At 36.1% G+C, this 25,626-nt stretch overlaps 1 protein-coding gene across 1 annotated transcript in view; it reads left to right on the top strand.

Moving 5' to 3' along the window:
- Positions 1 to 3,093: 3,093 nt before the first annotated feature.
- The window catches only part of Folh1b (folate hydrolase 1B), a 48,694-nt gene continuing 26,161 nt past the window's right edge, over positions 3,094 to 25,626 (top strand). Inside the window, exons 1-7 of the mRNA XM_021203337.2 lie at positions 3,094 to 3,308; positions 5,836 to 5,944; positions 7,368 to 7,554; positions 10,975 to 11,076; positions 16,580 to 16,705; positions 17,757 to 17,943; positions 23,136 to 23,229. Coding sequence (XP_021058996.1) covers positions 3,188 to 3,308; positions 5,836 to 5,944; positions 7,368 to 7,554; positions 10,975 to 11,076; positions 16,580 to 16,705; positions 17,757 to 17,943; positions 23,136 to 23,229 — 926 coding nt within the window. The 5' untranslated portion in view covers positions 3,094 to 3,187. The remainder of the gene's footprint in view (positions 3,309 to 5,835; positions 5,945 to 7,367; positions 7,555 to 10,974; positions 11,077 to 16,579; positions 16,706 to 17,756; positions 17,944 to 23,135; positions 23,230 to 25,626) is intronic.

Genomic DNA, 25,626 nt, shown 5'->3' with positions numbered 1-25,626 from the left:
ATTGGTTTTAAACAAAGGCGACTGATGAATATGTGTACGAAGTTGAATTTAAAAAGACTTCAAGAAATAGATGGTAAATAGTTACTTTCTAATACTCTTCTGTTGAAAGAGGAGGGTACAGTATGGTATCTATTCAAAGATTCAGTTATAGGGGCCAGAATTTTATGCTAAACCTTATTATAGGAGAATTTGACAGAACCTATTATTATTATTCCTGTTTTATGAGAGTAAAGAATTAGCATACAAATACATAGCAGTTAGCAGAACTGTTGGAGAGGGCACAAAGTGGAGAGAGCCTTTGTGCATTGTTCCAGAATTCAGACTCATTCTATAGTTAACTGGGCAAGCACTGAAGTATTCTGAGTTGCGTGATTAAAAAGGGAGTGCAGAAGTTTTGGAGAATTAATCTGTCAATAATAGGATGTTGTAACTTTAAGTTTTCTGAATCTTGTTATCAGTCTAATTCTAAGGTTTACTGATGAAAAATCCTTTTACAGGCAGATATGACAGAACAGGGAGGTGGGTCTCTTGAGTTTTAGGACAGTCATATCTATGTAGTGAGAGTGTGCTTCTGATTCAAAAAGAATTTTAGATCATTTCAGTTGGAGAATAAGTGTAGATTTACCATCACTCCCATGCTTACTAGCTAAAATAATTCCCCTCCTCTCATTTCCACTGAATCAATTTAAAACAGCCACAGGAGTTACCAGTGTTTCCTGTGTAACATTGAAGTCCCAACAGTCAGAAAACCTAACTCAGTAAAGTTTGAGGCAATAAAGATTTTGACAGGTGTGTGATCCATTCCATCATGGGGTCCTTAATGATGAGACTAGCTTCCAGACTAGAAAAAGTAACTAGTTGAACGTATACAACTAAAGGACTTGGTGCATGTCTGTTCATGAGGCAGAATACTCAGCAAGCATGGGGACATGAGAGGGGGCAAGAACACCTCATCCTACTATCTGATCATGACTCTTATCAGCTGAGAAGCAAGACTTTCCAAACAATTACTGTTTGCTGTGAAGGATTCTGTCATATAGAGATTTGAAATTATTTGCTACTGAGTTTCAAGGACCCAGACTAAGGCTTCAACACTTATTATCTGGGAATCACAGAAATAAACCAACTGATTTATTTTTTGCAAAAATATTCTAACTTCCTGTATCCTGCTGATCTATAATTTATCATCAATCATAATCCTCTCAGGGGGACTGCAGAAAATATGCTATTATGTAGTTTAGGGTTTCTAGCGAAACTCTAAAGATTATAGCTTCAAAAGTCCACCTAAAATGGTATACATAGCATTGAAATAAGAAATTACAACTTGATTAGAGAAGCCACACCCAGGCTAAGGTACATGTTACCTTGTTTTAGAAATTCTCCCTTCTTTTAAATCTGGTGCTTGAAACTCTAAATCAGAAAATTCCTTTTTTTTCTTTTTTTTTCTTATTAGATATTTTCTTTATTTACATTTCAAACGCTATCCCAAAAGTTCCCTATACCCCGCCCCCCCCTGCTCCCCTACCCACCCACTCCCTCTTCTTGGCCCTGGCATTCCCCTGTGCTGGGTCATACAAAGTTTGCAAGACCAAGGGGCCTCTCTTCCCAATGATGACCGATTAGGCCATCTTCTGCTACTTATGCAGCTAGAGACACAAGCTCAGGGGGTACTGGTTAGTTCATATTGTTGTTCCACCTACAGGGTTGCAGACCCCCTTCGGCTCCTTGGGTACTTTCTCTAGCTCCTCCATTGGGGGCCCTGTGTTCCATCCAATAGCTGACTGTGAGCATCCACTTCTGTGTTTGCCAAGCACTGGCATAGCCTCACAAGAGGCCGCTATATCAGGGTCCCTTCAGCAGAATCTTGCTGGCATGTGCAATAGTATCTGGGTTTGGTGGCTGATGATGGGATGGATCCCCAGATGGGGTAGTCTCTGGATAGTCCATCCTTTCATCTTAGCTCTAAGAAAATTCCTTTAATAAATCTGAATTCTGCCTTTTATTAAAATATTTTGACAGTCTTTTCTATGTAAAATCATTGATCCAGTTTTACCAGGATCAAGCTTCATAATTATTAAAGAACTCCTCAGGCTGCTATTGATGGCTGCATTGAACTGTCTTTCCTTTCTGCTACAGACGTAAATCACTTCATTAATTTTATTGTTTTTGTTCTTGGTTTTTAAAGTCTGGGCCAGAACCTGTCTCTTATCCAAAACTTTCAAGAGAAAATCTCAAAAAGATGTGCAGTTAAGGTAACAATTTTCTTTATTCAGTATTTCCATCTGAATCTATTACTCCCACACTTAGAAAAAGAAAGATGGTATCGGTATCTCCCAAACCTATGACATCACATAGGCTACAGCTTGACCTGAGTCCTGCAGACCGGTTGCCAAGGCAACAGGCACCATATTCCCAACATCCACTTGGCTCACCTCCCACCTTTATCTCACCACATAAATAAGGAGAACACCCCTCCATCTCTCTTCTCCCTCTTCTCTTTCTGCCACCACCTTCTCTCTATTTCCCCAATAAAACCTCTTCCGCGTGGAACTGCCTTGGCCTAGTGTGCTGTTGAGATGCAACCTGCCATTCTAACACATCAGTATTCAGGTCACACTTTAATTTATCTACTAATGTACAAATAACTTGGGGAAGAGGCATGTATTTCAAATGTCAAAAAAAATTAGTAGAGTTGGAATTCATCAGGAGGATATTTCAGCAGAGACTTAAGCACAAGATTAACAGACAGAGAAATCGTCAGGGAAAGGAGCGTGCTCACTCACGTGTGTAAGTATTGGCTCTTCAGGACTATGTCTCTCACATTCCTCAATGTTTATTGAAGTTAGTACGGATCATTAAGCAAGTATAAGGACTCTGCCATACTGAGTACAGGCTGTACTATTTGGCAAGTTATCATTGCTTTCTGATATTCTTGTTTATCTATTTAGCTCTTGTCAGTAAAGTCTCAAAGGGAAACTGTGAAGCTTCGCTCCAAAGAAGCCAGAGTGGGCAGTTTCCCTTAGCCTAACTACAATTGGCTAACAGTACACCAGAATTTGGGGGCGGAGAAAGTCTTAGGAGAGACTTCTATTTCTCAGGGGAATAGTAGTGGGAGGAAATTTTAGCCCGCAGAATCTCTGCAGTAGAAGTAGAAGAGAACTGCTGAGGAAAACTAAAGTTGTCAGAGATGTGGAATGCACTGCAGGACAGAGACTCCCTGGAGGTCCTGGGACACCGCCAGCGCTGGCTCCGTGTTGGGACACTGGTGCTGGTTTTCTCCGGAACCTTCGTAATTGGCTTCCTCTTTGGTATGATGCATTTGCATGGCAAAGTGCATAATCTCCCTGTTCCTTCGCTTCTGCACTCTGTAGCCAGCTGCTCGGTCTGCAGGAGAGGTTTACGGTCTTCCCGGGGTGCAGTGATTTGCATGGAGGAAGGAACCAGCAGTAACTGAGTTAAGGCAGAGGTTTCCTGGGGTCTGAGCAGGATTGAATTCGGAATAAATTATCTGTGAATTGAATTGCATAGATTAAAGTCAGATTACAAACAAAACAAAACAAAACAAATCAAACAAAAACCCGAAACAGTAACTAGAATTAGCTCTGACCCACTGGAACCATGTAGGACACCACACTTCTTACTGCAGATTCCCAGTGGCTGCAGATACAAATCAAGTAGTAAGCTTGGTTTTAGTGGCTTTTGCCTGCTTGGGGAGGTGGTGGTGGTGGGGTTCACCTGGCTCATAACTGGGGCAGTTTCAAGGATACCACGGTATCTAGGGCATCTCTGTGAAAGGATTCTTTTTTCCTCACATTCTTCCTTGGACAAGCAGAGAGACATTCTGGGAAATGTGAATTACTGTTTGCCCTGCCTGAACACATCCTTAACAGGAGCCTCATGAGCTTAGTTCAGATTTAGTCCAACTCTGTAAGAAACCATCAGCACCAGAAATCAGTAGCAGAGGCTAGCTGATTTACAAATTCAGAATTTTTATCACTAATTCTCATTTATTGTGAAAAAATTACCTATTCTCTTTCAACCTTAATTTTCCCCATATTTATGATGAAACTAGTATGAGAAACTTACAGATAATAGGACACTATTTAGCAGGAGGAACTTTACTAGAAAACTACTTGTGTCTTTTTGATGAGGGATATGTTTCCTACTGGACTTTAGTACACAGGCCAGTCTAACTTGTCATTAAGTCATCCATCTTTGCTCTGAATTCTGAATTACTTCTATGTCATTGGTAAAGACAGGCTATGGAACAATTGTTGCCTTGGGCCATAGATAGACTTCAATCAAACTAAACACAAAGATATCAGTAATTACCTATGATTGCTGCGAGCCCCAGTGAGATTGAATTAAATTGAGTTTCTGTTATTTCAGCTTGAAAGTGAGAATCAACTTTTGGAAAGGTTAGCATGGGATTCAAAAGTCTACATATCCTAAAAGCAAGTCATTTCTACTCTCTTACCCCCCGTTACTATTCCTTGGTTTCACTGTTCAATAACTCAGTTTGTTAGTTTCCTAGTATTCTGTGTCTACCACAGGCCTCTATCTTTTTTACTTGTGAGTTATTTCAGACCTATAGTGTTGTTTCCTAGTCTCACAGTCAACACTAGGGTCTTTAGTTAAGCACAGGGACAGTAATTTCCTTTGCTCAGCCATAGGTCTCAATGTGCATATTTATGTGCATATATGCCTTCAAATATGTTATCAATAGTGGCAAAAAAACCATGAGGTTTGGCTCAGTAACTCTCTTTATTCTCAGGTAAGGTACTCTATAAACTCTATAAGGATATTCTCTCCCTCTCAGATTAAAATCCACTTATGAGGCCAGGGGTTAAGGCTCAGGTTATGTAACCTGTCTGTGGCTTTCTGAGCAATGGATGTCTTGTAGAACTTGAAGTATATTGTAGTTTACTATAGTTTTCAGAACTTCAGTTTCTCAAGACAATTTTTAAGTAGAAACAAAAATATCTGTGCATTTTGCCTCAGTGTCCAATTCAAAGCAATCTGAAACTCTGTTTTTTTAAAAAATATTTTGAGATAGTTTATATACATGAAATATATTCATAATTAAGATTCTCTTTAGTTTTCAATAACTTCATATGTTATATCTTTGAGTATGTATTATGTATGTAGATGTGAGAGGAGATGTCCATGGGCTTGTGTTGGGAAATGTGTGCTAAGAATCAAAGTCAGGTCCTTTGCAAGAACATTACATTCTCTTAGTTGCTTGAGCAATCTCACCAGTCACTGTATTCATAAATAATTCATTGTGAGCTTCTGTTCTAGCTCTACAGAGAAGAAAGCAATTATTGACAAGAGAAGTAAGTGGAGGAAAAGCTACATTTTATAAAAGCATTTTATCTCTAATAATTGAAACAACACTACATAATTGAATTTTCACATTCAACTTTTCTTAGAAATAAGAGCAACACACATAACTGAAATTGGGTTAAAATATGTTGTACTTTCTTTTCATTTAAAAGCAATACAGATATGCTCTTTTCTCTGTAAAAGAAAGCAAGGGGAAAACATGAAAATCACAGACCATATGAGAAATAATTGATTAACTGTGTCCCTCATAAAAATAAGATCTGAGCCAGAAGTGGTGGTGTAAGCCTTTAATTCCAGCACTCGGGAGGCAGAGACAGGCAGATTTCTGAGTTCGAGGCCAGCCTGGTCTACAAAGTGAGTTCCAGGACAGCCAGGGCTACACAGAGAAATGCTGTCTCAACAAACAACCAAGCAAACAAACAACCAAACAAACAACAACATCCTGACACGAGCTCATATATCATTCATAATTTTGCTTGTATTTTTCAGGGTGGTTTATAAAACCCTCCAATGAAGCTACTAGTAATGTTTCCCATTCTGGCATGAAGAAGGAGTTTTTGCATGAATTGAAGGCTGAGAACATCAAAAATTTTTTATAGTAAGAATATACTTGTATTACATTCTATATGGTGATGATTACATCTTCAGCTTTAACTTCATATCTTCAGAAAGCTTTCTGAGTAGGACGCAGAAAACATTTCCTGTAGGGGGAAAGACCAGCTGTTGCAAGCCAACAACTATCTGCCATAACTACTTAACCTTACCCCTCAAGCGCAGCGGAAGCCATAGGAAGTACCTGACAAATATATATGCAGGTGCTGACAAAATTGCACTCACGAGCACTGAACTTTGATTATTATTTGCTGATGCATTACAAAATCCCATATTATTTCCTCTCCTACTTAAATTATAAAGCTGCTGTTTGCCTATGAAGAGTTTATAAAAACAAATTATGGTCAGATTTGGATGGAGGAACATGCTTTGGTGACTCGTCCTTTAAGGAAAGATAATAGGTTTTAATTAAGAAAAAGCTGATTTAAAATCGCACGATGTTTAGTTTGAGCTCCATCTCTGCTCATTGTGAGGGAACTAACTTCGAGTGACTAATAAAATTTACCAAGCTTCTAGTCTCATCTATGAGAAAAGGATAATGATACAGCAGTGATAAGGGTGAACCTGGGAAGTAGATGTTCTGAAAACTTTAAAAACAAATTCTATTCTTTTTGAAAGACTGTAAAGCAAAAGAGATAAACGAATAAATTGTAAAATGATTGGCCCTTGCACATGCTAGACTTAAACTCTATTCCTGAGCATGTGCAAGGCACTGGTTTGATCCTCATTAGTACAAGAAAATAAAACTTAATTGTAGATACAAAGTTAGATATATATTTAGTTAAAATATAATATTTGGATGTATATAGGATTAAGTATATCTAATCACTAGAACACATTATAGGTTTTGAACAAACGAATCAGATTAATATATGTTTCAAAAGTCTTTAAAATCCCTCTACTAAAGCCAGGCATGGTGGCGGACACCTTTAATCCCAGCACTTTGGAATCAGAGGCAAGCATATTTCTGAGTTTGAGGCCAACCTGGTCTACAAAGTGAGTTCCAGGACAGCCAAGGCTATACAGAGAAACCCTGTCTTGAAAAACCAAAAGAGAAAAATAAAATACCTGTAATAATAGGATTTCCTAATGAACACAGAGTGATTTGATATAAAAGACCATTAAATACTCACATATGGATAAAAGTTTCATATCTGTAGGAATACATATATATATGCATACATTAATTACAATAGATTTAAAAATCTATGAGAGCTATTGCTTTCAGGAATGCCCCATTGAGTAAGAGGCATTAGGCTTAAATTCTTCATGAAAAGTCCCCACGTCTTATATTTACTTCTTTATATTGTATATTATAGGCATGAAAAAAGTAGGATTTTTTTGGTGCCTATTGAAAATTCAAACAGACTAAAGTTAATGTTTAAACATTTTCAATTTTTCTTCACCAGTAATTTCACACGGACACCACACTTGGCAGGAACACAAAATAATTTTGAGCTTGCAAAGCAAATTCATGACCAGTGGAAAGAATTTGGCCTGGATTTGGTTGAGTTATCCCACTATGATGTCTTGCTGTCCTATCCAAATAAAACCCATCCTAACTATATCTCAATAATTGATGAAGATGGAAATGAGGTAAGTAAAAACGATAATCAGAAAGACTTCACTTCAGTTGCATCATCTCCATGTATTTATTGAATGCTATATTATTGACATTTGTGATTTCCCTTTAAAAGCTCTTTATCAATGTCAGTTTATTTCTTGGAGTGTTTGAATTTAATGTGATTTGGGGGATTTTTTTTATTTTTATTTTTTTTTCATTTTTTAAACTTTTTAACAAAGTCTTATTTATTTTATGTATATGAGTATGCCATTGTTCTCTTCATACACATCAGAAGAGGGCATCAGATCCCATTACAGATGGTTGTGACCCACCATGTGGTTACTGGGAATTGAACTCAGGACCCCCAGAAGAGCAGTGGTGCTCTCAACCGCTGAGGCATCTCTCCAACCATAACTTTTTTTAAAGATCTCGAAAAATATAATAACGAAATAAATTTCTACCTTGTTTTGTACCTCTTTTCCTTTCTCTACATTTTTTCATTTGATTCGAGAAAAATGAATTTAGTGTATAATTCATCTATCTCTTTTTTCTTAAGGGAAAAATTTTCCTCAGTAAGTTAACATTTCCATATGCATTTATTTTTACTAAAGTGAATCATAGTTTTATTTCCATATACCATTTCTTGAACTCCCCAATGAACACTCTGTCTGCCCCAAGTCCCACACCTCCTCCCCACCCCACCCCATCTCCACCTGGATGCCCCCACCCCCACCACACCTGACTTCTAAACTCCCTGGGGCCTCCAGTCTCCAGAGGGTCAGGTGCACTGTCCCTGAATGAACACAGACCAGGAAGTTTTACACTGCATGTGTGCTGGGTGGTCCCATATCAGCTGGTATACGCTGTCTGTTTGGTGGTCCAGTGTTTGAAAGATATTGGGGATCCAAATTAATTAAGACTGCTGTGATTTCCCTTTAAAAGCTCTTCATCAATGTCAGTTTATTTCTTAGAGTGTTTGAACTTAGTGTGATTTGCGAAATGTTTTTTAAAAGGAAGCTTCATTATAGTTACTTTCTGTATTTTTAGCATTATATCTGAATTTCAAAAGTAATATAAGGTTAAGATTTTCAATTTCTAAACAGACACCACAGATTTAAATCATAAAGACTAGATTCACAGTTAAGCTGGATATTTAGAGGCATAGTGTGGGTTTTCAGCTAGCAAGGACTTGTTGGTTGAAAACTTTGTATTTTTACTTGATCTTAGCCAAAAACCTAGACACACTGATTAATTATTTTTTAAATGACCATGTGCATGGGCTTTTACTAAGACTTTATGTTAGGCCTCTGGAAGCAAAATGCAAATTGGAGACAGAATAGTTATAGCAAAGAATTTATAATACTTATTACAAGACCAGGTACATACTTGCCTAAGACATTATAATACAGCTGAGATTGGTCAAAGATGTATGTTCAATAGGAAAACAATAAAGTATAACTAAAACATTTATTTCTATCAGTACATTTTCTGCAGCCAACTAGCACAGTCTACAATGCTTTCAATAGTTATTTCTTAACTGAGGTTATTATATTACAAATAGCGTTTTCCAAGCTATCTACAAGTTAGATTATTCTCATATTTGACTTTCTTTTCAAATTGCTATTAAACTTTTGTTACTAATCATGCATCAGTCTTTTAATCACAGTTCTAGAATGCATCTTGCTTCTTGCTCTGCTCCCCTTTCTAGGGCAATCATTATTCCACTACGAGATGGTTCTTTTAGCCATGCGCTTATTTTCTGTAAGCAGCATGTTTGCATTGCTTTTATTTCAGATATATGCACTCTCATTCGCATTTTGATCATTCAGGTCCAGGTTTAGTGCTCGGATCTATTGCAATGTTCATGTACTATCACATATTTCTTACAATTAAAAAAATATTTTTGTCAAACTGTATATTAAACACAATATTATTCTTTAATATTTCAAATTTAAAAACAATCAGTTGGTTCTGATATATATATATATATATATATATATATATATATATATATATATATTGACATAATAATGATTTTTTTAAATATGTATTTTATATCAGCTTTCATTTTTAATCACTATTTTATTCAATTGTGATATTGCCTATCTAATCCCAGAATTAGGAAACCTGTGTAACGATGATAATCATGAGGTTCAAGGACAGCATTGACTACCTCATTAATTGTAGTCTAACTTGAATTACAAAAGGATTATTGTAACAGTCGTGGTGGTGTATTGGGAAGTTACATCTTACTGCAGATGTATTAATAAGCTGGTACACAGATGTTTTGTTGATGCATCTGTTGAGGTTTGGTCTTTTACTATGTTAAGTATTGACCCCCAAGGCCTGGTTGTTCACAGGGACAGAAAATCCAGAGTATCTGAACACAAAATATAACCTTGCTCCTTACTTTAAAATTATTGATTAAATAAAAATGCCAACAGTCAAGGTCTGGGGAGAAAAGACATAGGTAGTGTTTGGATTTCTGAATTGGGGTCAGAGAACCACTAGGGGGAAAGAGAGAAGGTAGAGTGAGCAAAAGATGCCACAGGGTAAGAATCTTCAAAACTTGGCCATGAGGGCTGGCCAATTAGAGTTAGTAGTAGCCCATTATGAACATAGCAAGTTATAACTTGGGGTTCTTGATAGGAAAGTACCCATGATAGCATAGATGGTAGATATCTGCCCAGCTTTATTGATGATTTAGGCTTTTTATAATTATTAAGGTTTTTTTGTTTTTTTTTTTAAATCTGGGAACTGGGGGGATGGGAAAGGGAGTTTCGGGGGAAACTAGGAAAGGGGATAATATTTGAAATATAAATAAAAAATACAATAAAAATAAAGTAATATTAAAATGTCAAAAAGATTAAATACTTTCTACAACAGGTATCACTACAGTGAGGTACAGAAATACAAACTTAAAATTAAAAAGTGTAAATAAAAGTAAGATGCAATTTTCCACTTTGCCTAGATTTTTATGGCTTTGGCAAACATTATTCTTCACAAATTCTCATATTTTATAATGTATGCAATAACTAAAGATATATGTAACACCTGGTATTTGGGCTGAGTATTTGTTGTTTATAGAAGACAGGAATGTGTGTTTCTCTATAATGTCTGTCATCAATTCTTCCTTTCCTTATGATACAGCTGTCTTCATTTTGGGGAAGCCATGTCTCTTTGAACTTCCTTTTTATTCACTCACAAACAGAACATAGTTAGTTCCTGACAATGCTAAGAATTATTATTATTATTATAGATTTATACCTAAATTTATCCTGAGAACAAGGTCTAAATTTTTCCATCTCTGCACATTGCTCACAGAATTTGGTGTTGGTATGAATTTTGAAATCATTAAATGATAACTGAAAGGAGACATAGATGCACATTTCTTGCTTGGTTATGTTAAACTTTAACTGACTCACTCCTGTATCTCTTATTTATTTCTCTAGATTTTCAAAACATCGTTATCTGAACAGCCACCCCCAGGATATGAGAATATATCAGATGTAGTGCCACCATACAGTGCCTTCTCTCCACAAGGGACACCAGAGGTAACAGTGCAGCACAGCACAATACAAATGATAAGCAGAAGCCCCATTTGCTTCCATATTTAACCATTAATTAAAAGGTAACAAGAGGGATTTCTGTGTAATTCAAAATTATATCATTTCCATATTTAAGAAACTAGGCTTCCTTAATAACAAAAAGTATTAATTTTTTCATGGTGCTTTTGAGAATAAAGTATGCTGCAATAAGATGTACAAATCTACACATTTATTGACATTTCACAAGCACCCACTTTTCATTTTATTAAATTACTTTACTTATTTACATTCCAAAAGTTGCCCCCTTTTCTGTCCCCCTCCTTGAGTTCTTCACATCATTCCCTTACCCTCTTACCGCCACAAACATACCTCTTCCCAGGGACATCCAATTTCCACAGGATTAAGCACATCCTCTCCCACTGAGGCCATACAAGGGAGCCCTCAGCTACACGTATTCTTGGGGCCATGAACCAGCCCATGTATGCTACTTGGATTTTGGCTTTGTCTGTGGGAGCTCTGATGGTTCTGAGTTAGTTGACACTGCTTTTCTTCCTATGGGTTTGCAGTCCCCTCATTTCCTTCAGTCCTTCCTTTAACTCTTCCATATTTGTCCCAGATCTTAATCCAATGGTTGGTTGAAAGTACCTGCATTTGATCCAGTCAGTTGGTAGTAGAGCTTTTTCTGTCTGCATGTACAAGATGACCACAGTAATCATATCAGGATTTGGTGTGTGCACTTGAGATGTATCCCAAGTTGGGCCAGGAACCAAGTGGTCTTTCTCAGTCTCTGCTCCATTTTTGTCCCTACATTTCCTTTGGACAGGAACAATTCTGGGTTAAAAATTTTGTAGATTGCCTGGCTCAACTAGGGGCCATGTCTTCAAACATCCACTTCTGTGTATTCAAAACTCTACTGATATAGAAAGTGTTGACATTAGCTCAGAAAATTCCCTCAAGCCACTTCTCAATTTCATACACCATTGAGGCAATCATTGCTATGTGGTGTGTGTGTGTGTGTGTGTGTGTGTGTGTGTGTGTGTGTCTGTGTCTGTGTCTGTGTCTGTGTCTGTGTGTGTCTGTGTGTTAATTTTCATCACTATGTCAAAGTAAAATGCTTAAAGTAAACAAAAAATAGAGGAATTATTTTGATGTATAGTTTTGAAAATTTGGATCCATGATTGCATGTTCTCCTTACTTTAGTCCCATGATAAAAAGACATGTTTTAAAAGATATTCAATCTTGTTCTGTTCAGGGTGACAGTGTAGAGCTGAGCTTCAACCATGCATTGTTGAATCCATGACCATCCAAGCATCCCTTAACCCAAACACACCACCTACCAATTTGGTGAGAAGAAAGGGATCAGTAAAGAGACCTCTCTGATCCAACTGAAGTATCTTAGCTAAAAGGAAAATCATTGACTTCTTTTTCTCTCTCTCTTTTATTCCATGCTGTCCCAAATTTTATTTTCATTTTTAGTATTTATTTTTTATCTTTCTTTTCATTGAGGACAGGTCTTTCCTGCTAGAAGAGATGGCAAAGGAAAGGTCCTGGTCTATATCTATTTTGGTGGCATTGTGGAGATGGGTTTTATACTATAGAAAGCAATTGGTTGAAAGCCTTGAGTCCTTGCTAGCCCTTCAGTTTGAATACAGAGCCCAGGGTAGTGCCAGCCTCAGCTCCCTGCCTCAGCCTTGAGGTAGAGAAAAGAGGAATGGTAAGGATTATCAGAGCATGGAGTTTCCCTAGTTTGCAGAGGACAAGCAGACCCCTAGTCACCTGGACAACAAGGCACCTGGACAACAATAAGGATATGTTGTGGTGCCTGAGTGGTTCAGCCAAGCCATGAGTACCTTAAGCCTCAGAGCCCTCCCCTAATGTAGTGTGAAAGCAAACCAATCCTTCCTGGGAAGTACAGAGCCTTGGAAGAAGGAAGTGGAGATTTGGCCTCAGAGGCAGGTGCTCATGTGTAGAAGTAGGTGTCATGGTCGTTTGTAGTGGCCACTAATGGTCATCCACACTGTTCATTGTGATGATCAGATGTCATTGTCACTGTGGTGGTTAGGTATAGTGTCCACTGTAATGATCACTTGTGGCAGCCCTCTCTTTTATGCTCCTTGCAAGTAACTTACCTATTATTTTGGTGTCAAATACATAATTTGCTCCTAAACGTCCATTATTTTATACAATATCACACTGTTTTTAAGGGTTTTTCTGTATACAGTAAACATATAATGAGATTGTATTATTGTCATAAATAAGGAATTGTCCAATATCTAACCTATAGCCACCTATCCATCTATTTGTAATATTTAAGCATACTCCTTCCCTCACATTTTCATAAATACATAAAATTATGTAACTAAAATTTTGTTTATTTTAATCTCTTTTAATTGATGTTTCTTTTGATTACAATTAAGGTTGTGCTTACTTAGGCCTACATATTTATTAGCTAACCAGGTTTTTCACGTGTAAATGACTAATTATAGTCCCTTTTCTTTCCTGGTGATCTTCTGACATTTTTACTATTGAGTTTTATCAGTTTCTTCAGTATTTAAAGCATATGATACAGCCTTAAAACTTTTAGATTTTGCAGCTATCTTCTAAATTTTCAATAATTTGCTCATTTTCTCTGCATTTCTCTTTATTTCAAAACATGCCAAATAGTGATTTTGTCAAATATTCTTCATATATTTTTGTACTATACACATTCAAAAATTGGCTACATTATTTGTAATATGTCTCCACCAAGAGAATCATATGACTACATGTATAATAGTCCACATACTAACCAAGCTTTACTTCAAATCTAAGATTCATTTGCCATATCAGTATCAAATATATGGACAAATACCATCAGATCATAGCACTTGTAGGAATGAAATGTAGTTTAGAATTACTGGAACACTTCAAAAATCTTAGAGCTCTATTTTAATGTACAACAGTCAAGGAGCACCATGTACTGTGGTGTAAAAAAGGTTGTATGTGAAAACAGATTATACTTCTAAATAGGTGTATAGTGCATTATGAAGACAAAAGTGTAGCCGTACACGGATTAGTTTGATGATTTATTGAGTGACTCATTGAAACCTAATAAATTTGTAATTCTATAATTATTCTACACTTAAGAAATAACAGTAGCATAGGCATGTTGGCTGAGACTTATAACTCCAGAGGTCATAAGAATGAGACCAGAGGAATGCTCTGAGTTTGAGACCAATCTGGCTTCCATTTTTTTCCTCCTCTCTAAAAAGAAATCCTAACATAATTATTTTTCTTTCTTTCAAACGTGCTTAAATTTTTCCACATTGAGCAGAGGTAGAAGGAGCATATTCTCCATGAGATTGATATATGCACACCAAGAGAAGACTAGTGTTGACTGCTGTAAATCTTGCACCAACTGTAACCAAGCCAGTAGAGTATTTATTCTTTATTAATTATATCTGTATTTTGTGTATATGCAGTATCTGTCTCTATTACTCATTCTTGAGTCTATGCCATCTAAATTCTCTAGAAGGAATAACACTGGTCGAAGCATTAGGTGCTTTAAAATTGGTAACTTCACAATGTGTTTAAAAATACTGTAGTATTTCCCAGGCCTTATTGTGTGACATAAGTGGAGGGTTTGCAAAGCCCAGATTCTGGTTCTCAAGAGTTTCTTTGTGATGTAGCTCTTCTGGACCATTCTCTGATAATCACTGATTTTCTCACCAATATTTTCATGTTGATAAGGGCAGGCAAATAGAAGCTTGAAGGAATAAGAAAGGATTCAAAGGCAAGGGTATCATTGTATTCACAGTCAGTACAATAGCACAGTGTAAATCATACAAGAAGCCCATTGTCTAAAAACAAAGTGGTTTTCTAACTCAGAATACAATTTGCATAGAGGGTTATATATTTGCTACTTTTGTTTGCAAGGTTTTAAACCAATATCTTCACCAATCCCATCTCCAGAACAATTTCTTTTATGATGAGTTCAGTTTTTTCAAAAGATAGCTATTATTTTGTGACCTTTACAGGGGATATATTTCCCAAAATTCTAAGTGTTTTTTTTTTTTTTTTGAGTGAGAACTTACTGGTAAAGTTAAGAAATGTGAGTAGACCAATTTAATATCTCTTCCTCTGTATCACACTCTCCTTTCTTTTCTCTCTCTTTTTCATTCCTCCTTCTTTTATTTGGATGATAAGTTAGTGGTACCAATACATGCATAGTTGTGAGGTCATCTCCTGGAGCATAGGAAACCTACCAGTAACCACTCTTTCATGAAAGAATGATTCTCCATCTTTTTTTCAGTTAACAACTGCCAATAGTTCCTAAATGTCAGGGCTTCATCCATCTATGTAGGAATTTTGGCTGGCATATTCTTCTGCTGGTAACCATGGGGGTTCAAAGTTCCTGAATGCCACTGCCACTGCTTCAAGGAGACAACATTTTAGAGCATTTATCTCCATCCCCAGCTCTTATATTCTTTTGAAGAGTTTTCCATGCCGATGAAGCAGATCGTTAACTGAAGAGGAATGTTGGCAGTGCATTTTAGAGCCAGCCCGTAGCAAAAGTTTCTAAGTTAGTGTCTAGGAAAAAAAAGAATTGACAAAATTATAACAGTATAGCAAAATATAGTCATGTGGTTTGTGATCTTGATTAAAACTAATCTTTTTGTGGTAGTGTTGATTGACCTTAGAGCTTGTTACATACCGAATAAGTATTACACCACTAAGCTATGTTTTCACACCTTGTTCATATTTTTAAAATGAAAGTAGTTAAGTAATAAATATGTACAAATAGTTTTTAAATTCCTTCATATATAAATGAACACCTATGTAATTGTTTCTAAAACATTGCTATTTATAGTATGCTAGAAATGATATTACAATGCAAGCACTTGCTTTCATAAAGGTATGATAAAATTTATTTTTAGATATTTGTGCAGAAAAATGAATGTGCATGTGACTGTGCAGAATTCCTTTTGGACTAGATTAAAGGGTGAAAAGAATTTTGGAAAATCCCTTTACAAATAACAGTGTTGAGACATAAGGATGACGTGATGCTTACGTGTGACCATGCAAATGATTAAAACAAGTCCTCCTGAAATACAGGGCCTTTTTTGGTCTCTGACATTTGTAAAGACTCACTATGCTCCAATTTGAATGTGCACTCTAAAGAGAAGAATACTTACTTTCATCAAATGCTGTTCAACGTATGGTGACTGATATTTTTCAGATTATGTGTAGGAATTTGAATACTTACATTATTCTTTAGGTGGTATTTCTATATCTTTACCTATTCAGGAAAAATATAGAGAAAATTTATCATTTAATTCATGAGCCTCCAAACCTGTCAAATAACGTTTTTAAGTTAAGGTAACCTTTCCATTGACTGTCCTAGTTGAGGCTCATCTGTCATGGCAGTCTTGGTGTTTTAGCTTTATCCCTCTTTAAAGATCAAACATTTGTCATTCAGAGATACCTCCACATGCTACTTTTTATATTAAATTATTTCTGATCTCAACAGGGCGATCTAGTGTATGTCAACTATGCTCGAACTGAAGACTTCTTTAAACTGGAACGGGAAATGAAGATCAATTGTTCTGGGAAGATTGTGATTGCCAGATATGGGAAAGTGTTCAGAGGAAATATGGTAAAGAAATGATGTCCTTTCAGGATAGTAGAGAGACTGGCAAGCATAAGGTTAAGTTAAATAGATTAATACTGCATTGTTTCCTTATAAGTAAAATCTTGATTCAAAAAAAAAAAATAAGAGCAAACATACACAGATAAGTAGGAGTGATGGGCCTATTTGTTAGTAAGTAGGGGAGAAATAGAGAGGATGGTGGGAGATAGGATCATAGGTGGATGAGTATAATCTGAGCACAAGCTATTCATGTGTGGATTTGCTATAATTAACTCTACTGTTTTTTACAACTCATACAACTTGATAATATTTTTAAAGTTCATCTCTCACTAATCTAAAATATTATAATATATATTTTACAATTTTTCTGAGATTATGGTTTTCTTATCTCTGTACATTCCATTTTATAAAGAAGACACACTAACAGAGAAAGAGATTTTGAGTTTTGCTGTTGAAATTCTGTCTGTATTTACCAGAGTGGATGCCGCAGGTATTCTTTACCTGCAAGATTCTGTGACCTACCAACAAACACAAAGAAATTCACAATGGGTTTCCTACTAGTTTCCAGTACCTTTGTTTTATATATCACCTTCAAAGATTTTCTATTTAAGTTCAATATGGATCCTTTTTATAAGTACTGTAAGAAGTATTTACTCATTTTCAGCCATACATTTAATGGGAACTTAGTTTAGGGATTCTACACTCTTATTCTGCTTCTAGAAAACAAGAGGCGATAGCAAATTCTTCTTCCCACTGTAATGAGAGAGTTCAACATTTTCTACTCTGCAAAACCATTAATTTTTAGATCATAACATGGAATCTATGCCTACTGTCACTTAGCTGTAGCCACTTGAGACTCTGAGACAAGAAGATTACATGTTTAAGTCCTTCTTAGACTACAAAGTGAATTAATGTTCAGTCTTGAAATCTCAGTGAGACCTGGTCTTCAAAATAGAAAATGAAACTTAACTATTTGTGTAATGTCACTTTGGGATCTGTCATTATTAAGTCTGTAAAAACTTAACTAAACTGAGAAAAGTAACATGATGTTTTCTAGGTTAAAAATGCTCAACTGGCTGGGGCAAAAGGGATGATTCTCTACTCAGACCCTGCTGACTATTTTGTTCCTGGGGTGAAGTCCTATCCAGATGGCTGGAACATCCCTGGAGGTGGTGTCCAACGTGGAAATGTCTTAAATCTTAATGGTGCAGGTGACCCACTTACACCAGGTTACCCAGCAAACGGTGAGTGGCTAGATCCCAACCATCATATCAATTGACCATTTCAAATGATGTAAAAAAAATTTCTTTGTCAAAATGACTAGGAACATATATTCTTATTGTTTTTCATGCTAGAAATAAAAGTGTTTCAAATTCTGAAAATTATTTAATTATGTTCCTTACCTCATAATTTAAGACCATCATTGGGAAGAGAGGCCCCTTGGTCTTGCAAACTTTATATGCTCCAGTACAGGGGAACACCAGGGCCAAGAAGTGGGAGTGGGTGGTTAGGGGAGCGGGGTGGGCGGGAGGGTATAGGGGACTTTTGGGCTAGCATTTGAAATGTAACTGAAGTAAATACCTAATAAAAAATTGGAGAAAAATGAGAGAGAGAGAGAGAAAAAAGACTGCAACTTTGGAACTCTGACTTTTTGAAATATTAAAATGTTATATAGTCCATGGTTAATATGATACATGACACATGTGGGTAGGAACAGAGCATACCAAGAATATATTTAAAATAATTTTGCAGTAGCATGTGTGAATACCAACTTTGAATGTGGGTTAAAAATGAATATGAATGGACTCATATCTGTTCTACTCTGCTCTTTTTCTCATGATGAGTTTTGGCCACGTTGGCTATTCGTATTAAAAAAAAAAACATACTCAGAATATATATTTTTCATGAGGATAATTTTTAATTTTCTAGTAATGAATAGAAAATAATCAAAAGACCTCAAAAAGTGATTAAATAGTTTTCCTAGGATACAGAGTCTAGACAGTGCACTAATGATATAGAAGCCTTAGTTGCTTTGCAATGGTAAGTAAAAATTGCCAAGTAATGTTTCCTAAATGACAGCTTCTGAATACCTTAACAACCTTATAGGCAAGAGGTGTTATGCTCTCTGTCTTGGAGAAAAATGAGACTAAGTGTTAAATGTATGGGCATTTTCACTATGCCACTAAGTAGAGCACTGGAGTTCAAAGTCACAATGTGGCCTCAGAGTCCACATTCTTGTCTTTTGATGAAGCACAGCCTAGTTAATCATTAACAAACAAGCTAAATTGTTTTGACTGGATTCAGATATCAGATGATGTCTAAAAAATCTTTGTTCACTTTGTTTGCATAGTTTGGAACGAGCAAGGTTTTATAACTCAAATAAAAGAGTTTGGCCATGTACCTATGATGTTTACATATGGATTTTTCATCTCTGATCTATCAAATCATATATATCTGAAAAGCTTATGTTTGCAGTGATTGTTCTTAATTCTATTATTAAAATACAGAGCACTAAAATAAGTATGCTCATTATTTAAAATAACTTTACATTACTCCACTGTTAAGCAGAGTCACATTGTGGTGGGCAGGCATTGTTAGATTTTCCATGATTCAGTATATGACCCCACGCTCATATATATAGGAGCAGTATTAAATGGGCTCAGTAGTTATTAATGCAACAATGTTTATTGTGAGCTGGGGGGAGGGAGTGGGAATGAATACAATCAAAATATATGTATGCATTCACGAAATTTTCAAAGAATATAAAAAAGAAAAGAACCCCCCAATATAAACATATAAAGGGATGTGTAAATGGAAAGAAATGCAATGAGATTTTTTATTTACTCTAACTTTTCATTTCTACACTTGAAAAGGTTTCTTCCAAGCTGTTAAAAAGAATTATAAGATGTAGAAACTTCAAAGATATTGTTGAGTACATTATTTGTTAATCATTTTCTGTCAGACATTGCGATTGCTCTTAAGAATGTTCTGTATTCCCAGTGAAATTCTCTTGGAGAAAACTAATTTTTTATTTGTGATTTATTATCTGTTTGAGATAACTTCTGGGTTAGGGATAGAGATTTTTGTCTCCTCCTTTCAGCTCTAAGAACCCTTCTATCACAGAACCATACAGACACTATGCGTGCTGCCACAGTCTCTGTGAGTTTATGTGTGCATCATTTATGTTGTATTTAAAAACCTTGTTTCCTTGGTATCCTTCGTCCTCTCTGGTTCTTAAACTCTTTGTCTCTTCTTCTGGAGGGTTCCCTGATACAGGAAGGAAGGATGCAACTGAGACATTCTTTTAAGGATTGAATGTTCCAAGGTCTCTCACTCTGCATATTGTCCCATTGTGAATCTATTGAAGGTGTAAGTTTCTCTGATGATGTCTGAGTGAAGCATTGATAGAAGACTAGCAGAATGACATTTAGAGACATTTTATTGCTACATTCATTTAACAGAAAAGTAGTATTGGATTTTCATTTAGTTCCAGGCCTATCCAGTTTCAGGTTTTTGGCTATGTAAGCAGTGTCAGGAATGGGTTCTATTTCATGGAGTGGGCATTAAATTCAATCAGATATTATTTTATTGTCCTCGCAATATTTGTGCCTCTATTTCCTAGAGCACCTTAGCAGGCAGGTCATTATTGTAGATTGAAGGTGTGTAGCTGGGTTGGTGTTTACCTTTCATCTTTTGTAGCATGCAGAGTTCCTTCCAATACCATAAACAATAGTCTGTGGAAGTGAAGACTGTAGGTAGGCACCAGCTTAAATTCTCCATGTTCAATGACTTTTATAGATATTGTCTTCAGCAATAGGGCCTTATCATCAGTTGATGGGGAGCAGTTAATAGTCACCACAATAAACTAGGTAGTTTGGGGTTTTCCATGGAGCCCACAATGGCCAACAACTAGATTACATATTACCCATTCATAGCACTGAAAGTTTCATTTGAATAAAAAAGATGTCTAGTTGGGGCTTTGTCTCCATTATTATTAAGTGATTCCATTTAGATTTTGTTACATATGTATACATTTTAAGAAGCTTGTACTGTGTTAGGCTTCCAAATAGCTCCTCACGACCCTTAGTTTAGCTGTCTCCTCCCTATTCCATATTCCCTCACCTCTCTTCTTGGGTCAAGAACTAGGAACAGAAGTGCTCAATAGAGTACTTCTCTATTTAACAGTTTTGTTTGTTTTGTTTTTTGAATTACACTTTCATTTTACTTTTTTTCTTCTCTCATATATTACATCACAACCAGTTTCTCCTCCTCCTTAAAACCTCTCACCTCTCCCCTTCACCCCCTATGAGATCCACCTGCCTCTGCCTCATCTTAGAAAAAAGCAGGCCTCTAAGGAACAGCACCCAAACACAGCTTAACCAGCTACAGTAAAAGTGGCATGTACCATCATACCAAGGCTGGATAAGGTAACAAGTATGAAGAAAGGAATCTTACAAGTAGGCAAACGAGTCAGGGACAGCCCCTGTTCCCACTGTTCCCACTGAACACCAAGCTACTTTGTCATAATATATATGAAGATGACTTAGGCCAGAACCTTAAAGGCTCCCCTGATCTTCTCAAGTTCCCATGAATGGCTAAATACAAGATTAATTAAAAAAATCAATAGCTATTCTATAGACAAATGACAAATGGGCTCAAAAAGAAATCAGGGAAACAACACCTTTCACATTAGCCACAAATTATATAAAATATTTTGGAGTAACTCTAACCAGGGAAGTGAAAGTCCTGTATGATAAAATTTCAAGTCTTTGAAGAAGATATTAGAAAATGGAAAGATCTCCCTTGCTTATGGGTCAGTAAGATTAACTTAGAAAAATGGCTATCCTTCAAAAAGCAACATACAGCTTCAATAAAACCCACATATAATTCAAACACAATTATTTAAAGAACATGAATGAACAATACTGAACTTCAGATTTAAAAAAAAATTAGATAGCTAAAACAATCTTGTACAACAGAAGAACTTGTGGATGTATCAACACCCCTGATCTTAAGCTGTATTACAAAGCTGTAGTTATAAAAACTGGATAATATTATCATAAAAACAGACAGGTTTATCAATGGAATCAAATTTAGACCAGGAAATAAATCTGTACAACTATGGACACCTGATTTTTGATAAAGAAGCCAGAAGTATACATTTGGGGGAAACAAAAGCACCTTCAACAAATGGTGCTGGTCTAATTGGATGTCCACATATAGAAGAATGCAAAAAAGACCATACCTACCATCCTGCACAAAACAAAACTCAAGTGTGAAGGCTATTCCTGATTGTCAACTTGGCTGCATCTGGAATGAATTACAATCCAGAAATGGCGTGCATACACCTGTAATCCAGAACTTGAGACTGGAAAACATAGTCTTCTGACCCAGATCTTGATGTGGAGATCTTGAAGCATATTGGACACAAAAAGTTTAGGCCCTGGTAGGATAGTACACCCCTTTTATTTCAGAAGACAGAGGCAAGGAGATCTCTGAGTTCAAGGTCAGTGTGGGACAAAGCATGTTCCAGATCCAGTCGTGGTCGTACATACCTTTAATCTGGACCATACCTTCTGCTGGAGGCTTACATAAAGACATTGGAAGAAGGAAAAATTACTTGCCACAACACCTGTTGGAACCTATTTCTTCAGGATTCCAGCTTATACAGAAGACCAGGTGAAACAACTAGCTTCATTGACAGAGCAACTACTAGACTTTTGGACTTCCCATTCACAAGTGTCCAATGTTTGGTTAGTTGGAATAAAGACTGTAAATTATTACAATAAATTTCTTTAATATATAGAAACATTCAAAAAGTTCTGTGACTCTAGAAAATCCTGAATAATACATCATGTCTACATGGATCAAAGACCTTAACATAAAACTTGATACACTAAATCTGTTAGAAGGAAAAGTAAAGAATAGCCTTAATGCATTAGCAAGGGGATAACTTCCTGAATAGGACACTAATAACAAAGACACTAAGATCAATGACTAGTAAATGGTATTCTATGAAAGTGAAATGCTTCTAAAAAGCAAAGAACACTGACTGACATTTTTTTAAAAAATGTTTCTTAAAGATGTATTTATTTGTTTTATGCATATGAGTATTCCATCTGCATGTACACCTGCATCGGATCACATGTGGTTGTTGGAAATTGAACTCCTGACCTCTGGAAGAACAGTCAGTGCTGTTACCTACTGAGCCATCTCTATACCTACTGCTTGAATATTTTAAGAGACTTATTCTAGGCTATCATGTGACTTCATGGTCCCACAAACATGTATGAGAGTTTCAATTTCCCCACATTCTTTCTGACACTTGAAGTTTTACTATTTCTAGAATATGTGGAAGGATTGTTTAATCTTACTTACAAAACCCCATTTTAAAAATACTGTTTTTAATGGACAATTATGTCTTTTTTCCCCTCAGAACATGCTTATAGGCATGAGTTGACAGAGGCTGTTGGCCTTCCAAGTATTCCTGTCCATCCTATTGGATATGATGATGCACAGAAACTCTTAGAGTAAGTTTGACAGAAAAAAAATACCTCTTTTGGTATTTATTTCTCATTCTTGAGAATTTTCAAATATTTGAGAATGTTCAAATTTTAGTACTATAGTTGATTGATGCAATGTACAAATGTTTTCATAAATTTAAAGAATACTGCTTCTTATTCTGGAATTTATTTTTTATTTGGATAATCAATGTGTGACATCAATGAAAATGAACATTGATCAACTCCTGGAGGTATGATGTCAAAAGACCCATGTCCATGTTTGTGACACAGTCATTTTCCATCATGTTCTCAGGAAGGTAATGGCTGATTATGACAAGAATGATAAGACAGATTTGTTCTGGAAGCCTAGTACTCCTTAGAGGCAAGTCTGTTAATTGACGACTACTTGATTACCTTGCTAAATTAAATGTCATAGTACCATTCCCATTTCTTTTTCTTCTATTCCCTCTTTCCTTTTCCTTTACCCTGTATCAGAATGGCATTGGACATTTGGACACTTTCTCAACCTTCTCTAGCTTCCTACTCTGTGCTTTCTCCACCCATTTCTCAATGTGTCTCTTATTGATCAATTCTTTTCTTTTAAAATGTGTTGCTCTTTGAGGCACAGAATAACAATGTCAGAACCACTAATGTTCATATTTATTTATTTATTTATTTATTTTTGGTTTTTCGAGACAGGGTTTCTCTGTGTAGCCCTGGCTGTCCTGGAACTCACTCTGTAGACCAGACTGGCCTCAAATTCAGAAATCCCCGTGCCTCTGCCTCCGGAGTGCTGTGATTAATGGTGTGTGCCACCTTGCCCAGCCTTCACTTTTATTTATGTATTTATTTATTTACACTCCATATTTTATTCCCCCACCCATCCACCCTCTGACTATTCTGCATCCCATCCCTCCTCCCCACCCCCATATCTTGACGTGTATGTCCCCACTACCAATTTTTGTCAGTGGTCAATTTTGAAGTATGTACCATGAGGTTCTAAGAAGAAAGTACATATATATTAGAAGATTCTTTTTGCATTATGTATTTTTGGCTTCTTTGTCAAAGATCAAGTGTAGCCCTGGCTGTCCTGGAACTCACTCTGTAGACCAGGCCTTGAACTCAGAAATCTGTCTGCCACTGCCTCCCAAGTGCTGGAATTAAAGGCGTGCACCACCACACCGGGCTAGGATGATTTTCTTAGCTTCATTTTTATTACCTGCCAATTTAATGATTTTATTTTTAGGAGCTGAATATTGTCATTAGTCCTTAATCTGTCAATGTGTATCTAAGATGTTTCTGATTTCTTGCTTTTTTGAATAGAACAGTAATGGGAATGTTTGAGCAATTATTTCTGCAGTAAGGTATTTGAGTCCTTGGGTATATTCCTAAAAATGATTATGTTGAATATAAAATAGATCCATTCCCAGTATCTCAAGGAACTGGCACACTAATTTCCATAGTGTCTGTATAAGTTTTTACTTCCACCTGCAATGAGTGAGTGTTAACCTAACCCTACGTCCTCACCAGCATCAGCTGTCATTGTTTTAACTGATCATGTACAAGATGAAATACCCCAGAGACACATTTTGTTATTTCATAGTGCAGTAGATTATAAACCAAGCTGAAATATTAACACTTCTTCAAGCATATGAAGAATGGACAAACACCTGTGTAGAACTAGAAAAACAAACAAATGAACAAACAAGCAAACAAAACAGGCAAACTGTAGAGTATAGAACGTTATAAAGCTTAGTGTATGAAATAAGTGTGCACACATGGTCTTTTGAGAAAAAAAAAACAAACAAAATAAAAACACCACAACAAAACACAAACCAGATGGAGCTATCCAACTCTACATTTCAAATTTCAGGGACTCTATATTATTTTAAGTAAGAAAATTTATTTTTACATGCGGCAAGTAATTAGAACTGCTTCTAAGGATAAGAATAATCAAAATGATCTTGGCAGGCTCCCTAATATTCTTTTGTTCTTATAGCAGAATACAAACAAAATTAATTAGGATTAAGGAACAATTTTTAGGCAGGGCAGTTGTGGCGCACAACTTTAATCCCAGCACTTGGGAGGCAGAGGCAGGAGGATTTCTGGGTTCAACCCAGGACAGTCAGAGCTATATAGAAAAACAAACAAACAAACAAACAAACAAAATCATTTATTATTATTCAACTATAAGTTCCAGTTTTCTATAACTACATTCACCAACCTGCTCAGTGAAGGTATGTTTTATTTTCATATCAAAATAAAAAAGTCCATTCTCAAGTAGCAGTTGCAGAGATATGAAGATAAATTTTCATTAGAAATCTTAAAATATCAGCTTTCCAGATAGATTCTTGAAGGTTAGAGCTATATGGTAGCTGATTCACACAAAACTTTTGATCTGCCTAGGTTTTTTTTTTTTTTTTT

Source organism: Mus pahari, chromosome 1 (genome assembly GCF_900095145.1).
Source record: "Mus pahari chromosome 1, PAHARI_EIJ_v1.1, whole genome shotgun sequence".
NCBI classification, from domain to species: Eukaryota; Metazoa; Chordata; class Mammalia; order Rodentia; family Muridae; genus Mus; species Mus pahari.
This window is presented reverse-complemented; position numbering and strand designations above follow the sequence as displayed.